Source organism: Carassius auratus, unplaced genomic scaffold, assembly GCF_003368295.1.
Source record: "Carassius auratus strain Wakin unplaced genomic scaffold, ASM336829v1 scaf_tig00030276, whole genome shotgun sequence".
In the NCBI taxonomy this organism is placed as follows: domain Eukaryota; kingdom Metazoa; phylum Chordata; class Actinopteri; order Cypriniformes; family Cyprinidae; genus Carassius; species Carassius auratus.
Window position 1 is genome coordinate 12,821 of NW_020525841.1, and position 15,307 is coordinate 28,127.

Here is a 15,307-nt window from a genome sequence, read left to right on the forward strand (position 1 = left end):
GAGAGACACACACACACACATCAGCTGACAGAACAACACACTCCATGGTGCTCAGCTCTTCTTAAGGCCAGAGAATACTTCAATTTTTATTCGTATACTAGCGGCTAGTGCATACATGTGAATAACATTAGGAGTACTACACACACACACACACACACACACACAAACACACACACACACACAGTACCATCTCCGTGTCCCAGTCTCCGTTGCGTTGGTTCATCAGAGACGAGAGGGTGTCGATCTTCGTCACGTTCCACTTTCTGACATCATCAGGTGTGGCCGCGCGGGAGGCGGAGCCTAGAACCTGCAGCACCTCGTCAGACATTCCTCCCGGATACACCTGAGGGGCGGGACACACACGTCTCTATAGTAACACTGTGATTGACAGCAGGCACAGCAGTGTTCAGGTGGGTGTTTTACCTGGTTGAGTTTGTCCAGGATGATCCTCTGGTAGCTCCTGTCGTAAACTCTGTCGGTCACAGCCTCCAGGTTGTCCTTCAGTGTTTGGACGCTCAAGCAGGCGTTAAACTGAGTCACGTCGTATGCAAACGGAAACATGTCGCTGTACACCTGAGCCTGCAGGATCTGACCCACGGTGCATGATGTCTCTACAGAAGACCAGAGAAACACACACAAGAAGAAGAACACGTTTACCTTCAACCGAGTAATCTAAATGTACTCGCACCTTAACTTTTCTGGTTTTATGATGCAATATTAATAGAAACACAGCTCACAGTGAACTCTCTTGTAATCCACTTCAACCTATTTGAACTTTATGAGTGATTATTTTAGGTTCAAGTGGTGTTTGTGTGTGTAAGGAACTGGAAACAAAACACACACTGCCATCTGCTGTTTACAACTAAGCTCAGAATCGATGCAAGAGAGAATCACATGCTTTCTGAAAAAAATCGATTCAGGAATAGATTTATCATGATACAATACTGAAGACTGGAGTAATGATGCTGAAAATTCATTCATTTACATTTGACAGATATTGATAAAGAAACAATATTTCACTGTTTCGATTAGTTAAATGCAGGGCCGTTTGAAGGAATTTGGGGGCCCCAAGCAAAATGGACATAGAGGCCCCCCCGACAACACCCCCCATTCAGGTGGGTTTTTAAATAAAGCATTTTCTGAGATGCACATTAAACACCAAACATTAATTTATCTTTTAATTATTGAAAATTAAGCAAACTAAAGTTTTTGTTAAGAGCAGTTCTGTAGATGTTGTTCATGTGTTCACATCCTTATTTAGTGAGACATCAGACGCGAGACTGAAATCACCGCGAGCGTCACGCGCGCTTCAGTGCGTCTTCTGCTCCTTTCATTAACAGAGACACGCAGAACATGCAGGATTCATATTTAAACAGACTGTTCCTGCTTAATATTTACAGATATTAGTCCGTATGGTGGTTTGATGTAAGCGCAATGACCTATTTTTAATTCATTCATTCAAAATTTGGCAAATTACGTGTCATTCTGCGTTAAACTGTAAATTCCGTTTTTATGACTGGATTCCGCGATTCTTTCAATCGAAACACGCCACGACGTTCTCTTTACGTTTGCCAGAGCCCTCAAATCAAAACACTGCTGACTCCTTGCAGTCTGCGATTTCTGATCTGCGTTTTCCTTATCCCGTTAAAAAAAAACATATTACAGTAACCATATTCCTTCCGTTCGGAAAAAAAAGCAGAGATCACTTGACTTGGTTGGCCTGCTGCTGTCAGCGACAACTGAGAGGGACCCCCTTGAGGGGGATCCCAATAACAGTGTCATTAGACGTTACTGCATTGACGATCAAAGGGGTGCTCACACAGTGTCGTTGCATTTTATTCTTAACCAGTCGTTGTCTTGGGGCCCCAGGTCAGCTCGGGGCCCCAAGCAATTGCTTGGTTTGCCTGCCTTGTTGCGACGGGCCTGGTTAAATGCAGCCTTAGTGAGCTCTTTCAAAAGCATTAAAACATCTCCCCGAGCCCAAACATCGCTGTATTAGCGGTTCTGTGGTGTTTCTGCAGTGATTCTCACCTGCAGATCTCTTCATTTTGACTCGTGAGATTTTGTTGACCTCATTCATCATGTTGAGGATCTTCATCTCTGAAGCTTTATCATTCTTCCTCAGGTCACGAATGAAGGTCTTCAGAAACCTCTGCTTGATCACCTGACACACATACACACACACACACACACACACAGAGTTATGAGTGAAACACACACACACACACACACACACATACACACACACACACACACACACACACACACACACACACACACACACACACACACACACAGAGTTATGAGTGAAACACACACACACACACACACACACACAGAGTTATGAGTGAAACACACACACACACACACACACAGTTCCTGCGGTCGCACCGGTGTGAATTTGCTCCAGATGTTGGTGGTGAGGTACAGAGGCAGGAGGTCCAGGTTCTCCAGCGTGGTTCTGTTCCAGCTGTCTGAGGGTCTGAGAGGAAGGTCTGGTGTCAGTCTGAGCTCGTATAACACACAGTAGATCAGTGTGTGTGTGTGTGTGTGTGTGAGTGTGTACCCGTAGCTGGTGTTTCCTCCCAGCAGGACGCTCTCCAGTGCTGAGATCTGCTCAGCTGATAGATCCACACACTGCTTGAGTTTCTCCAGCACATACGGGTCTGAGCTCTGGATGTACTCGCTGCTCAGAAAACAGCACATGTTCCCCAAAACATCCAGCTGATCCCGACTGATCCTGAAACCTGAGATCCCCTGGAACACAGCAGATGAGATATACACTTCAGCATCTGTCAAACATGACCAGACGACCACTCCATTAGTCCTGAGAACCTTTTTATCTAATTAGAAATCTGAAATACACTCAAAAGAAAAGAAACAACAGAAAAGGCAGTCTCTTCACAACTATGTTCAAAATATATGTGAATATTCCCAGTCAGGATTTAGAGCGTATCATAGAACTGATCTGATATTAGTTATAAATGTCCTGCTCTTATCACCTGATCGTGGTTGTATCGCTCTATTAGTGCTATATAGGGACCATTCCAGGATTATCATTGTAGGGGGGCTCAGCCCACAAGGGTATTTTATATAGATAGATAGATAGATAGATAGATACATAAATAGATAGATAGATAGATAGATAGATAGATAGATAGATTTAAATGAAAATGGCAACATTGTTTTATAAAGTATATGCATTTATATGTGCCTCATTTTCACTGGAGAAAACCTGTGGTGTGATGATTTGTGTACGGTTCATGGAATTAATCACAAAATTTTAGGGGGCTGAGGAGTCATTTTAAGGGGGGCCTAGCGATACCCATGGTGCTTTTGGATTGTAGCACAGCGTTCGACACTATCGACCACAGCATTCTTTTGAATATACTAGAACATTTGTTGGCAGTAGAGGAAGTGTACTGGCATGGTACAAATTCTGACATCCCTCAGTTCGTAGCAGTGAAGATGTATCAGATAGATCACAAGTGCAGTATGGAGTACCTCAAGGCTCACTACTAGTAAAAGTAACCCATACTTGGTACTGGTACTCTACATGTAACCCATCCAGGTGCAGAAACACACACACACTTTACATGTTACCCTTGGGAGAAATCCTCTAGAAACATTGTGTCAGCCTTCACTGTTATGCTTAGGGGTGCACAATATATATCACCGATGATGAATGCACATCTTGTCAGTAAAGCGGTGTGTTCATTACCAGACAGTCCCTGGCATTGTTGAACAGCGTCTGCTTCTTTGAGGACAGTGTGCTGGACAGAACAGAGAAGTTGGCTGTGCCCAGAGATGAGAAATACGAGCGGCAAAGAGATCTGTCGACCATCGAGTAGCTGAAACACAGACAAACACACACATGATGATCTTCATGAACTCAGTGTGATTGAGTTTGACTGAGGATCTGAGTGTCTGTGCTTTCTGACGTACTTGTAATAGATGAGCACTTCAGTGGGATACTGGGAGAAAGCAGTGAGATCAGCGCTCTTAATGTAGTGATACATGCAGGTCAGCTGAAACACACACACACACACACACCTGAATGATTCTCCTGCACATCTGATAGTTTAAAGGTTTTTTTCATCTGGATCTGAATGGCAACGGTTTGTAAAACATGAAAAGCCTGTGAATGATTGTGTGCTCGTTCACCTGTGACTCCTGCAGGACGAGCGTCTGATTGACTCGCCGTCTGCAGCCGCGGATCAGATTCATGACTTTACTAGAGCTGAAGCTCTGGATTCGTGAACAGGTGAAGCCCTGCAGCACCTGGAAAGACACGCTACACACACACACACACACACACACACGCACGCATGTTAACATGGTCAAAACTAACACACCACTATCTAATCTCACTAATAAGAGCTTGTCACTCACTCATCCGGGTTGCTGAACTGCGCAGCGACGTTTTCAAAGATCAAAACGGCCTGAGAGGAGCAGAAATTCAATCGTGTCATTATTATTATTATTTACCATATGCACTTCATTGATCTCAACATACAAGCCATTAATCAAGTAGATAGATATATAGATCAAATACAGTGATAGTAGAGCATTTTTCTCTTATCTTTCTAACAGAAATCATGTTTTCACTGCATCAGGAGGCAGACGCCTGACGCACCTGCTCCTGTTTCCATTTCTTCTGGTTGACCGTCTGTGCTGCCGCGGAGGACTGTGACACATCCTGCAGGAAAACACGTGGGATTTCTGTGGCCAGGAGGTCAGGAACGTTTGTGATGACGGCGTCAGACGAGCTGTTGACCGTGATGATCTAAAGAGAGACAGAGAGACGTCAGGAGACGAGCTGAGCCGAACCAGAGATGTGTGAATCTGAGCGAGGGTCACCTGGTTGACGATGGTCTGCTGGACGATCACAGGTGCGCTGAAGATGTTGGTCACGAACAGTTCAGATTTCATTGCCTCAATGAAGATATTTCCTGAGATTAGGTTAAAGATTGATGATTGAACACCGATGATCAGTGAACCCAAGTTCTGCAGGCTGGCTGCACTGTTTATCTGCCACAGACACACATGTGTGTTAGTACATCTAGCATTATATAACAACAGATGAATAAGTGAATCAAACGATATAAATGAGTCAATTAATCACTGGTCTGTTCAACAATATTGATGCTTTCAAGAATTAAATGAGAAACTGTCATTATATTGAAATGAATCCTTGATTCAACTATTTTGTTCAACAACACGACAGTCTTTATGAATAAATCACTGATTCAACAACCCTTTCAACAACACTAATACATTTCAGGGAAAAAAGGCTTTATGATTCAGCGAATCTTTGATTCAAACTATTTGTTCAACACTGATTCACTCAGGAATGAAGCACCTCTACTATGTGTTCCTGAGAGGCACATGTTGTGATCGTTGGGCTTTGGGAGGTATTGGTGGTGTGTACCTGGTAAACTCCAGACGACAGCAGGGTTTGGATGATCATCATGGCCTGATCGAGGTTCCAGCCCTGAACTAGTCTGAGCACGGAGAGTGCATTGAGCAGCACATTCCCTCCAGTGCCGCTGATCTGAGCCGTGCTCAAACCTGTGGACGACTGACCCAGAGCCGTGATGGTATCCAGCGTCAGAACCGGCGCGTTACTGGCCAGAGCCGCAGACACCTGCACACACACACACACACACACACACACGCACGCACACACACACACACACACACACGGGTTTAGCTCAGAGCTGATTTCAGCTGACATAAACACTCAGTCACTCCTGTATGTACTTCAGGAAGGATGTCGATGCAGTTCTGATGGACACTGGATGAGATGTTCTTCATCTGCTCCAGACTCAGCTGAAGGAAGGAGCTCGCAGGAGCCAAGCAGAGGAACTTCAGAGGAAGACTGTGAACACACAAACATGACCCAGCCTGGGTTGGTTTGTGGGTCTAAAATGATCTATAGTTTATATGGTCCAACAGACAAGTGGCTAAAACAGTTACTCTTTATTTTGATTGTCTACTTTAGACACGCTACTAACAGTTAGTAACTTTGTAACTACATGTCAACTAGCAGTCATTAAAGTATTAGTCTGCTTAATATCTGCTGACACTTTATTTTGATGGGACCACAACATACAACACACTATGAACTTATTCTACTAACCCTAGACCTAATCTAACAGTCTACTCTGAGAGTTAGTAGACATGTAGTTACATTGTTACTTATAGTTAGTAGAATGTCTACCGTATTCTCCGGACTATAAGTCACACTTTTTGTCATAGTTTGGCTGGTCCTGCGACTTATAGTCAGGTGCAACTTATTTATCAAAAATAATTTGACATGAACCCAGAGAAATTAACATGACGTATTTTTGGACTGATGCGACTTATACTTAGGTGTGACTTATAGTCCGAAAAATACGGCAAAGTGGACTATCTAAATAAAGCGTAACTGTTCAGAGAATGGCTCAGTAAATGACTCATGTACACTCCTAAAAAATAAAGGTTCTATATTGACGTCTCTGGTCCCATGAAGGACCTTTAACATCCAATGGAATCTTTCCATTGAACAAAAGTTTCGCATAACAGAAGAGTGTTGCCTGTGGGACTGCACTTCACACTAATTGTTCACTGAAAGGTTATTTAGGAAACCCAGATGGTTGTTCTAAACGACAAATCCTCCAGTTGGAACCTTTATTTTTAAGAGTGTAGTTTAGTAACGTGATTGAGAGTGTTGTTGGTGTCTCTCACTAGTAGGCACTGAAGGACGGATTCATCTCGAACAGCAGAGACACATAGTATTCCAAGACTTCATCAGGAACGCTGGTCTCACCAAAGAGCTGCAGGTTCTCCAGGTTCACGAGGAACGGCTGAAAAAGATTTTATGAGTTTAAACACGACGACACAAGGGTGAGTAGAAGATGAACGGATACAAAAAACAGAAAATAGATCTTCCAGAGTTCTTCAAGGCTTGGGTAGACACACCTGAATGGAGCCAAACTGGAGGAGGTCATCCAGTGTGACGAAGCTCAAGAAGACAGAGATGTAGTCTGCAAACCAGGTGGTGGAGTTGAGATCCGGGTTGGAAGTGTTATAGCATTTAGGAGTTGAATCTAAAGCTGAGAACACAAAGACAAACGCGGCTCACTGTCAGACAAACCCTCATTATCAGTGTACATCAGAATCACTCACACAGTCGATCAGAGGGACTCACAGGTGTTGAGGTAGATCTGGATGGTGTTGTAGATGTCACTCTGAGAAAACTCAGCTGAAGTGTAGTTGTATTGAGCCATCACTGAAACGCTGAACAGAGAAACACACAGAATCCATCATCGTTAGATGTCTTTTGAGGAAAATTGATTACACTGAGCAGCTCATGTTGAGGGCCAATATGAGTCTAGCAAAATTTAAGAACAAGCTGACGAAGAAAAATCAGGCCAAAACTAAATTCAATTGGAGTTTGTTTCTGCAGTTTGAAGAACAAAGTATTTACACTACTGAAACACATAGAAGTAAAGGTACAGTCACACTAACCAAAGCTCTGTGAAATCCATTCATTCGATTAAAAATCTGGGGGTTTGATGTTGGTCACTCAAAATGACCTACACAGCAAAATCCCCAGTGTTAATTTAACACTCTGAGTGTGGACTCATATAAACACTGAAACAGCGTTAAAAGTAAAACACTGAAGCAGAGTTGAGGTTAATGAGATAATTAAGAAGTTAATTGAGTTATGATTGAGCATTATTGAAGACACCTGATGTTAACAAGCAGAATCACAAACGAGAAAATCACAATTTGTGTGTCACCATTATAGTGGTCAGTGTTTGCTTTAGTTGGGATCTTGAACCTTCAGTTATTCACTTTAGATTTTGTGTGGCTGTGGTGACTGAATTATAACATGCAGACAGACCACAGCTAAGCCAATCATGTGTGCCATTGATTGTGGTTGGAACTAATTGTCATGGAATGCTGTTTGTCACCATTGTTGAGATTCATACACTGATTCTTGTTATCTGTGTGTGCTTAAAATAAAGACTCTTTAATAAAATAAAATACAAAATCTGAATCACAGAATCACAAGAAATGCCTACAAAATGTATAGAAAATGCAGACTCTTTCATTGTGGAATCAAAGCTATTATAATCAATAATGATCAAAAGAAGAGAAGAGACTGTAAATGAGCTCAGTAATTAAGGTCAAGCAACAATTACATTAAAACATAATCATCATCACCACCTTTTGCTCTTGGCTTGACACAAATTTCAAAATTAAAAAGTTACAAGCCAAGATCCCAACTAAAGCAAACACTGAACACTATAATGGTGACACACAAATTGTGATTTTCTCAGTTGGTGATTCTGCTTGTTAACATCAGGTGTTCAATAATGCTCAATCATAACTCAATTAACTTCTTAATTATCTCATTAACTTCAACTCTGCTTCAGTGTTACTTTTAACACTGCTTCAGTGTTTATATGTGTCCACACTCAGAGTGTTAAATTAACACTGGGGATTTTGCTGTGTACTGAAAGCTGCTTGGTTTGAAAGGGACTTCTGTGTGAGCTGTGCATCATGCATTACCACTTTACTGAGAATACACAATTGGCTTTTTATGTGCAAAATATCTCCAGCATTTCTAAAATTTGACTGTACTTTAGGCCTGTATCTTTTGATTCACAATGTAATGTTGAAAACAAGCTACTCACAACTTCTTGAAGGAGAGACAGGAGGTGTTTAGCATGACGTCTGGAGCGATGAACTGTGAGGTGAGGAGAGGCAGGTATTGAACCAGTCGATGATCAAACCACTGATTGACCTCAGACTGGACGTCCAGCTTCAGAACCTGAGGCCAGACGCAGGACAACACCTGCCGGGCCAAACCCATGGGCAACAGCGGCTCCTGCGGGACACACAGAGAGGGGCTTCTTCGTTTAGGACTCACACGTCACAGTTAGGACGATGGATCTGTGCTGCTTTGGCCACTTCACAGTACAGTATGTACAGAACTAAGTGAAGAGGCTAATATACGATTGTCAGAACCAGATATTATCAGATTTATATCTAGATGGTCTTTCCATTAGTTTGTAATATGAGTGAAAGATGTTCTTACCGTCTGTAAGTACTGGGGTGTCTTTGGGTAATTTCTGAAAAGCTGGCAGATTTGGGTCACATCGTCCACAGCATTCGGCCGGTTGAGAAGACTGCTGACCTCCGCTGGAGACACTGACTCCATCAGCTGTGAGAAAACACACTCTTCAAACAAGCAGAACTTACAATACGAAGAGTTAAAGGAGTGCACTTTGTGATCTGGTGCACGTTTAAAATGTTCTTCTCCAAAGCAACTGTTCTCAACCTGTTGACTCCCATTGCCCACAATAGCACTCAGAGGCTCCTCTTTAATCATCTTCCAGATCCCTGATTGAGATCCACTGATTTCAATAAATGACTAATCTTCAACTACTGACTCGTTCACAGACTCTATATTGCATCAGTAATTGGCAGATGGAGGCGGTCTGACGTCTCTGACCTCTGGTACACGGCCCGGCGGCATCAGCGACAGGAAGGTGGTCAGATCGGGGAACTGGAAACTCATGAAGGAGGAGGTCAGGAAAGCGTAGTAGCTCTGGTTACCATAGCAGCGCAGTGGGGTGGGGCCTGTGGAGACAGAGGGATGATGGGTGAGTGGATGGAGGGATGAATACATGAATGGATGGATGGATGGATGGATGGACACCTGTTAGAGAGCCGAGGATCAGCTTGTAGATCTGATCCTGTGTCTCCGGCTGGAAGGTGGAGCTGGACGAGTTCAACAGCTGCACCCTGGAAGAGCAAACATCAGTGAGCATGCAGACTGGTTGTGTTTGTGTGTCTGTGTGTGTGTGTGTGTGTGAGAGAGAGAGAGAGAGACTTACGCCTGCTGGCTGATGGGACAGGGTCTCTGCTGGACGATGTTGAAGTAGGATGTCACGTGTTGGACGGTGATGTTGGCTGTGAAGGATGGCAGTATGTTCAGGATCCAGATCTGCAGATCAGCATCTTGTAAGGTGGTCAGATTGGCCCTGGCCAACACCTGCTGCAGAAACGCCTCCTGCACGGGGGACGGGAGAACCACGCCCTGCGTCTGACAGACACAGACAACAGCCAATCAGAACTCCACAAATGGCCAATACGAAAACAGACACATCTAAGACGGCAATTCAGAAAACAGAGTATATATATATATATATATATATATATGATTCTTTTTTAAATGATTAACTGGACACAATGAAATGATTGTTTCAATCTATTGGGTAACATTACAGATTTTACTTTGATTTATTGGTGAAAAAACATCCCATTTATGCACCACAAATTAATGATTATTTTGATAATTGATTAATCGACCAGGTGTCTCTGTGAATAATCTTTTGATTGGATAAAAAGGTAGATCTTATTTTACATATTTAAAAAAAATAATAAAAAAAATACATTTATTTAAAAAAAAAAGTTATTCCACATTCATACAATACAAATGTCTATTCAGAACTATTGCATGCAATCAGAGAGAAGAGTTTCCATGCTGATGAATAGAATGTGTTTGTGTGTGTGTCACCTGTAGCGTAGCAGAGAGGGATGAGAAGAACGCAGTGATCTGAGCGTCCGGCACGTAGAGCAGCAGATTATCGACCGCAGCAGCGCTGGACAGGAATCCAGGAGAGATGGACACCTCCACTAACTGCCTCAGGCTCAACAGACTCAGAGTGTCCAACTACACACACAGAGAACAGGTCAACACATGCATCTGTACACGCTGTGTGTGTGTGTGTGTGTGTGTGTGTGCATGTGTGTGTTCATACCACATTGAAGCTGGGGTTGAGTGTCTGCAGGTCAGTGACAGTGGTGAAAACAGAAAAACGTCCGAAGCTGCTGATCAGCCAATCAGAGCTGCTCTGAGAGACGTTCACACACCCTAAACACAGAGCAACACGTCACAACTGATCTACAGATCCCTGTGTGTGTGTGTGTGTGTGTGTGTGTGTGTGTGTGTGTGTTTTTATCTGTGTGTGTGTTCAACCTGCAGTGCTGTTCTGAGAGAGGAAGACTTTGATGAAGTCAACGTAGAAGTTAGCTTGTGTATCAGTGAACATGACGTCAAAACTCTGACTGAAGCTCCTGACACTGTGAGAGAGACCAAACATATGAGTTTCATCAACATATGACGGTGTGTGTGTGTGTGTGTGTGTGTGCGTGTGACTGTGTGTGAGAGAGAGAGTGTGTGTAGGTTAGTGAGTGAGTTAATGTGTGTGTGTGTGAGAGAGTATATGTGTGTGTGTGTGTGTGAGTAATTGTAAGAGAATGAATGAGTGAGTGAGTGAGTGTGTGCATGTGAGAGAGAGAGAGAGAGAGAGAGAGTGTGTGTGTGTGTGTGTGTGTGTGTAACTCACACGCTCCTGTATGTGTCGCAGCTGAAGTCTCTGGTGGACAGACAGGACAGGAACGTCTCAGAGGCGTAGGGTAAAAATGGGCGGAGCCTGGAGTCAAACCAGCGCTGGACGAACAAATCATCTCTCAGATTGGTGGAGCTGAAGGAGCTCAGAGTGACTTCTCCAATCACATTCAAGAATGAGACTGCAGGGCGGGACTTATTCAGCCTCTGACAGAGACACACACAGTTCATTGTTACTTACTTGTTTGACTTTGGTTTTAATAGATTATAAGTTAATATGTTGTCAATTTCTGTTGAATTATTGATGTTGATGTCTCCAAGTGTGTGTGTGTGTGTGTGTACCGTGTGTGTGAGCAGGTCGAGCGCTGGACCCAGCACAGGGTTGACCTTCTGCACGAAGAGCTTCCACGTCTCCTCGGACACGCTCTCATTCCTGTTGAGACCGCATGACAACACCGTCGCCAGGTCCTGTGAGCTCAGAGCTGTCAGCTGAACACACACACACAGTAAACACATGCTTACAGAGACAGAGTGTGTATTCACGCGTCTGTGTATGGTGTGGTTCATGTACCTGTGCACAAGCGTACTGTGTGATGCTGAATTCACAGAGACGACTGCCATCATGAGACGAGCCGAGATACGCCGACACAACAGAGCTGGAACACACGCACGCACGCACGCACACACACACACACATATATATATGATTATGACAGAAATAGAAACAGAAGCATCCAATCACAGCACAAATACTCCACAGATGGCCAGTCAAATTTAGTGCTGAAGCGAGTTATTATTTTGATAATCAATTAATCAGTTTGTTTCTTTAAATAATCAATTGAAAGTATGTCTGTTTGAGATTTAAAATAATCTGAAGGCTCCTTGAAGTTGTTTGACATACCTGTTGGTGCTCCCACACACTGTTGTTTCTGAGAGAGAGAGAGAGCGAGAGAGAGAGAGAGAGAGAGAGAGAGAGAGAGAGAGAGAGAGAGAGAGAGACAGACGAGAGAGAGAGAGAGAGAGAGTCAGCTCACATAGCTACAGACAGACAGAACCAAACTAATCAATCAGAGACGATCACTAACCGTTCACTGGTGTGGCACCACACTGAAGGACACAGAAGAGACACACGTGAGCATCACATGAGCTTAAATCATCAGCATACTTTTAAAAAGAGTTCTGATTATGCAAATCATACAATTAAAATAATATATTCAAGTGCAAAGAGAATATAATATTTTCAGACACTTACCTGCAGGATTACAGTTTACAATTCTATTGAATGCATTAGGTCAACTCAATACACTTTAATGTCATTTCTATTGTATATCAACTATTTAAATATATTTGTAATTATGAATTTGGAACTAGTTTGATTAAAATCACACAACAATTACAATCGAATACTTAACATGTTAGTCAGCACATCAAAATTAGTGCACTTCTTTAAAGCATAACAATATATTATTAAACCAGTTTGGAAATGCACTTATAAATGTACTTAAAGTTTGTTTACAAATTAAACGTTTAAAAGCATACTCAAGTGTGTCAAAAAACATGAAAGTGTCTCTCTTTGAGTACTGTTTCTTTCGTTGTTGAAGATTTGAAGTACACTACAAGTGCACTATCAGTAGAGTTAAGCACTCGTCTTATTCCCCAGAGCATCTTCAACACTCACCTGTCTGCTGGAGCTCACACAACCTGAGACAGAGAGACACACTCATGAGTGTGTGTGTGTGTGTGTGATGTCTGATACATACTAAAACAGCAGGGAACTGAATTCAGATGAACTTGTGACTAAAATCAAACGTCTCATGATAGTGAAAGTGCTCTGGTCTCACCCTGCGGCACGTTCTGAAGAAGAGCTGATCTACTCCTCAGAATCACAGACTCCAGATCCACCGGCACGCTGACCATCAGATGATCCAGACGGTGGAAGCTAGCAGACAGACAGACAGATGTGTGAGCACGAGACTGTGAGGTTCAGCACATGAAGCACATTCAGTATATGACGACACTCACATGATCTGATATGATGCGCAGGAGACGTTCCTCTGTCAGAGAGAAACACATCCAGGTGTTAACAGTGCGACAGCCATGAGAAACTGATGCAGAAGTGCCCTGAGAAACTCTCTTACTGTCTTTGATGACTCCACCATGATGGGAAGCATGGAGACGATCCTCTCTCTCTGTGGAGACGCCGTCAGGTGATCGAACACGGCATTGATGACCACACTTTTCTCTGGAAGACCAGGAACGTCGTCAAACATCAGCCCTACCAGCTGCTCTGGAGACAGATAGAGCAGGCTGCTCATCTGGAAACAGACAAGACAAGGAGGAAATATCCAGTTAAAACTCTTACACATTTCAAAAACAATCGGAAGCTTGTTTTCCAGTAAAACTGTGGAAGAAACTGTATCCTGTTCTAAGAGAATCTTCTCCTGCTAAAGTCAGCATGCAAGGAAAAATCACCTCATTTTCTAATTACACATAATAGATCTTATTGTGAGCAATTCATCTATACATACATTTCTCTTATTAATATAAAATCTGAGAGACATGCCCACATCAATGTATCAAAACACCTCAGTATCTTTCTCAGTTTGTGTCTCAGGTAAAACGACCATGTTTTACAGCAGTGGTTCCCAATCCTGGTCCCGGAGAACCCCGACACTGCACATTTGAGATGTCTCCATAATCAAACACACCTGATGAGTGGAGACTCCAAGACCTCAAGTGTGTGCGTCAGATGAGAGAGACACCAAAAGCGTGCAGTGTTGGGGGTTCTCCAGGACCAGGATTGGGAACCAGTGTTTTAGAGTAAATCCTGATGAATGCAGTGACTGTTCGTGGTGTAAACGTGATTCAATGACTGTACCGGGTTGAACTGTGGGTTGAGTGAGATCAGCTGATTCAGAGGAACAAGGGCAGAGAACTGGCCGAAGTTACTGATGAGCCACTGAGAGCTGTTGATGGAGACACACGCCGCACCTGAACACACACACACACAGCAGTACAGTGTTATTGATGAGCTGATCTGACCCAGACAGATGAATGACACACAGAGGAGCGTCTGATCAGTACCTGCTCTCGAGAGGAACGGGACGATGAAGTGTGACACGACTGTTTGGCGCTGAACGTCATTCATATGGGAAAATCCTGCATCGAACGCCCCAACCCTTCATCACACACACACACACACACACACCAATATGTCAACACTCAGACTCCAAATCTAAACTGATACTGAGATCCATATTCACACACTGCTCACTCAGTGTGTTTGACTGGTTGTAAATGTTTAAAGAGTAAGTGAGGAGGATCTGGGCTGTTTACACTGTCTGGAAGCTCTGGCAGCTGAGGTTCTGGCTGCGCAGACACTGCAGGAACGTCCCAGACGCACTGGGCAGGAACGCTCGCAGGTGTTCATCGAGCCACAGCACTACAGCGCTCTCATCCGTCAGTCGGTCCAGACGTAGCTCCCGCAGGACGTCCAGAGCCACAGAGGCAGAGCTGCTGCTCCACCACACCGACTGCACACAGAAGATCATCAGCACCGGCTCAAGGACAGAAACACCGTTATACAACACCACTACTCCCAGTCTGTGCTAACATTCATGATCCAGAATGAATTCTGTGATGTTTGCAGTCACTTTGAGTCTCTCAGGTCCTGTGTTCATGAAGCATTGATGAAGCATTTTCTGTTATTATTTTTCTTGTTTAATACTGTAAAGCTGCTTTGACACAATCTTGCATTTTAAAAAGCACCATATAAATAATGATGACTTGACTTGACTTGTTATAGTGATTCTAAATCTCAGATTTTCTAGTGTCATTAATATACTACACAGCAAAAAAAGAGTGTGAAAGTGTTAAAATAGGAGTGTTAAATTAACA

At 43.2% G+C, this 15,307-nt stretch overlaps 1 protein-coding gene across 1 annotated transcript; it reads right to left on the reverse strand.

Moving 5' to 3' along the window:
* Window positions 1–51: 51 nt before the first annotated feature.
* LOC113080140 (uncharacterized) lies at window positions 52–15,090 on the reverse strand. Its single transcript, XM_026252362.1, has 38 exons — window positions 15,064–15,090; window positions 14,747–14,970; window positions 14,495–14,589; window positions 14,289–14,401; window positions 13,549–13,725; window positions 13,433–13,464; window positions 13,252–13,349; window positions 13,089–13,111; window positions 12,496–12,517; window positions 12,312–12,339; window positions 11,982–12,066; window positions 11,753–11,899; window positions 11,409–11,617; window positions 11,039–11,142; window positions 10,821–10,933; window positions 10,577–10,732; window positions 9,894–10,102; window positions 9,716–9,801; window positions 9,509–9,636; window positions 9,092–9,217; window positions 8,688–8,881; window positions 7,193–7,281; window positions 6,964–7,097; window positions 6,730–6,848; window positions 5,764–5,881; window positions 5,432–5,647; window positions 4,861–5,031; window positions 4,637–4,786; window positions 4,393–4,442; window positions 4,165–4,294; window positions 3,946–4,028; window positions 3,722–3,851; window positions 2,567–2,757; window positions 2,392–2,482; window positions 2,032–2,164; window positions 424–611; window positions 188–343; window positions 52–60 (listed from the first exon to the last, which is right to left on the reverse strand). Exons 1-38 carry the CDS (start codon window positions 15,088–15,090, stop codon window positions 52–54), a joined length of 4,554 nt encoding a protein of 1,517 aa, XP_026108147.1.
* Window positions 15,091–15,307: the final 217 nt, after the last annotated feature.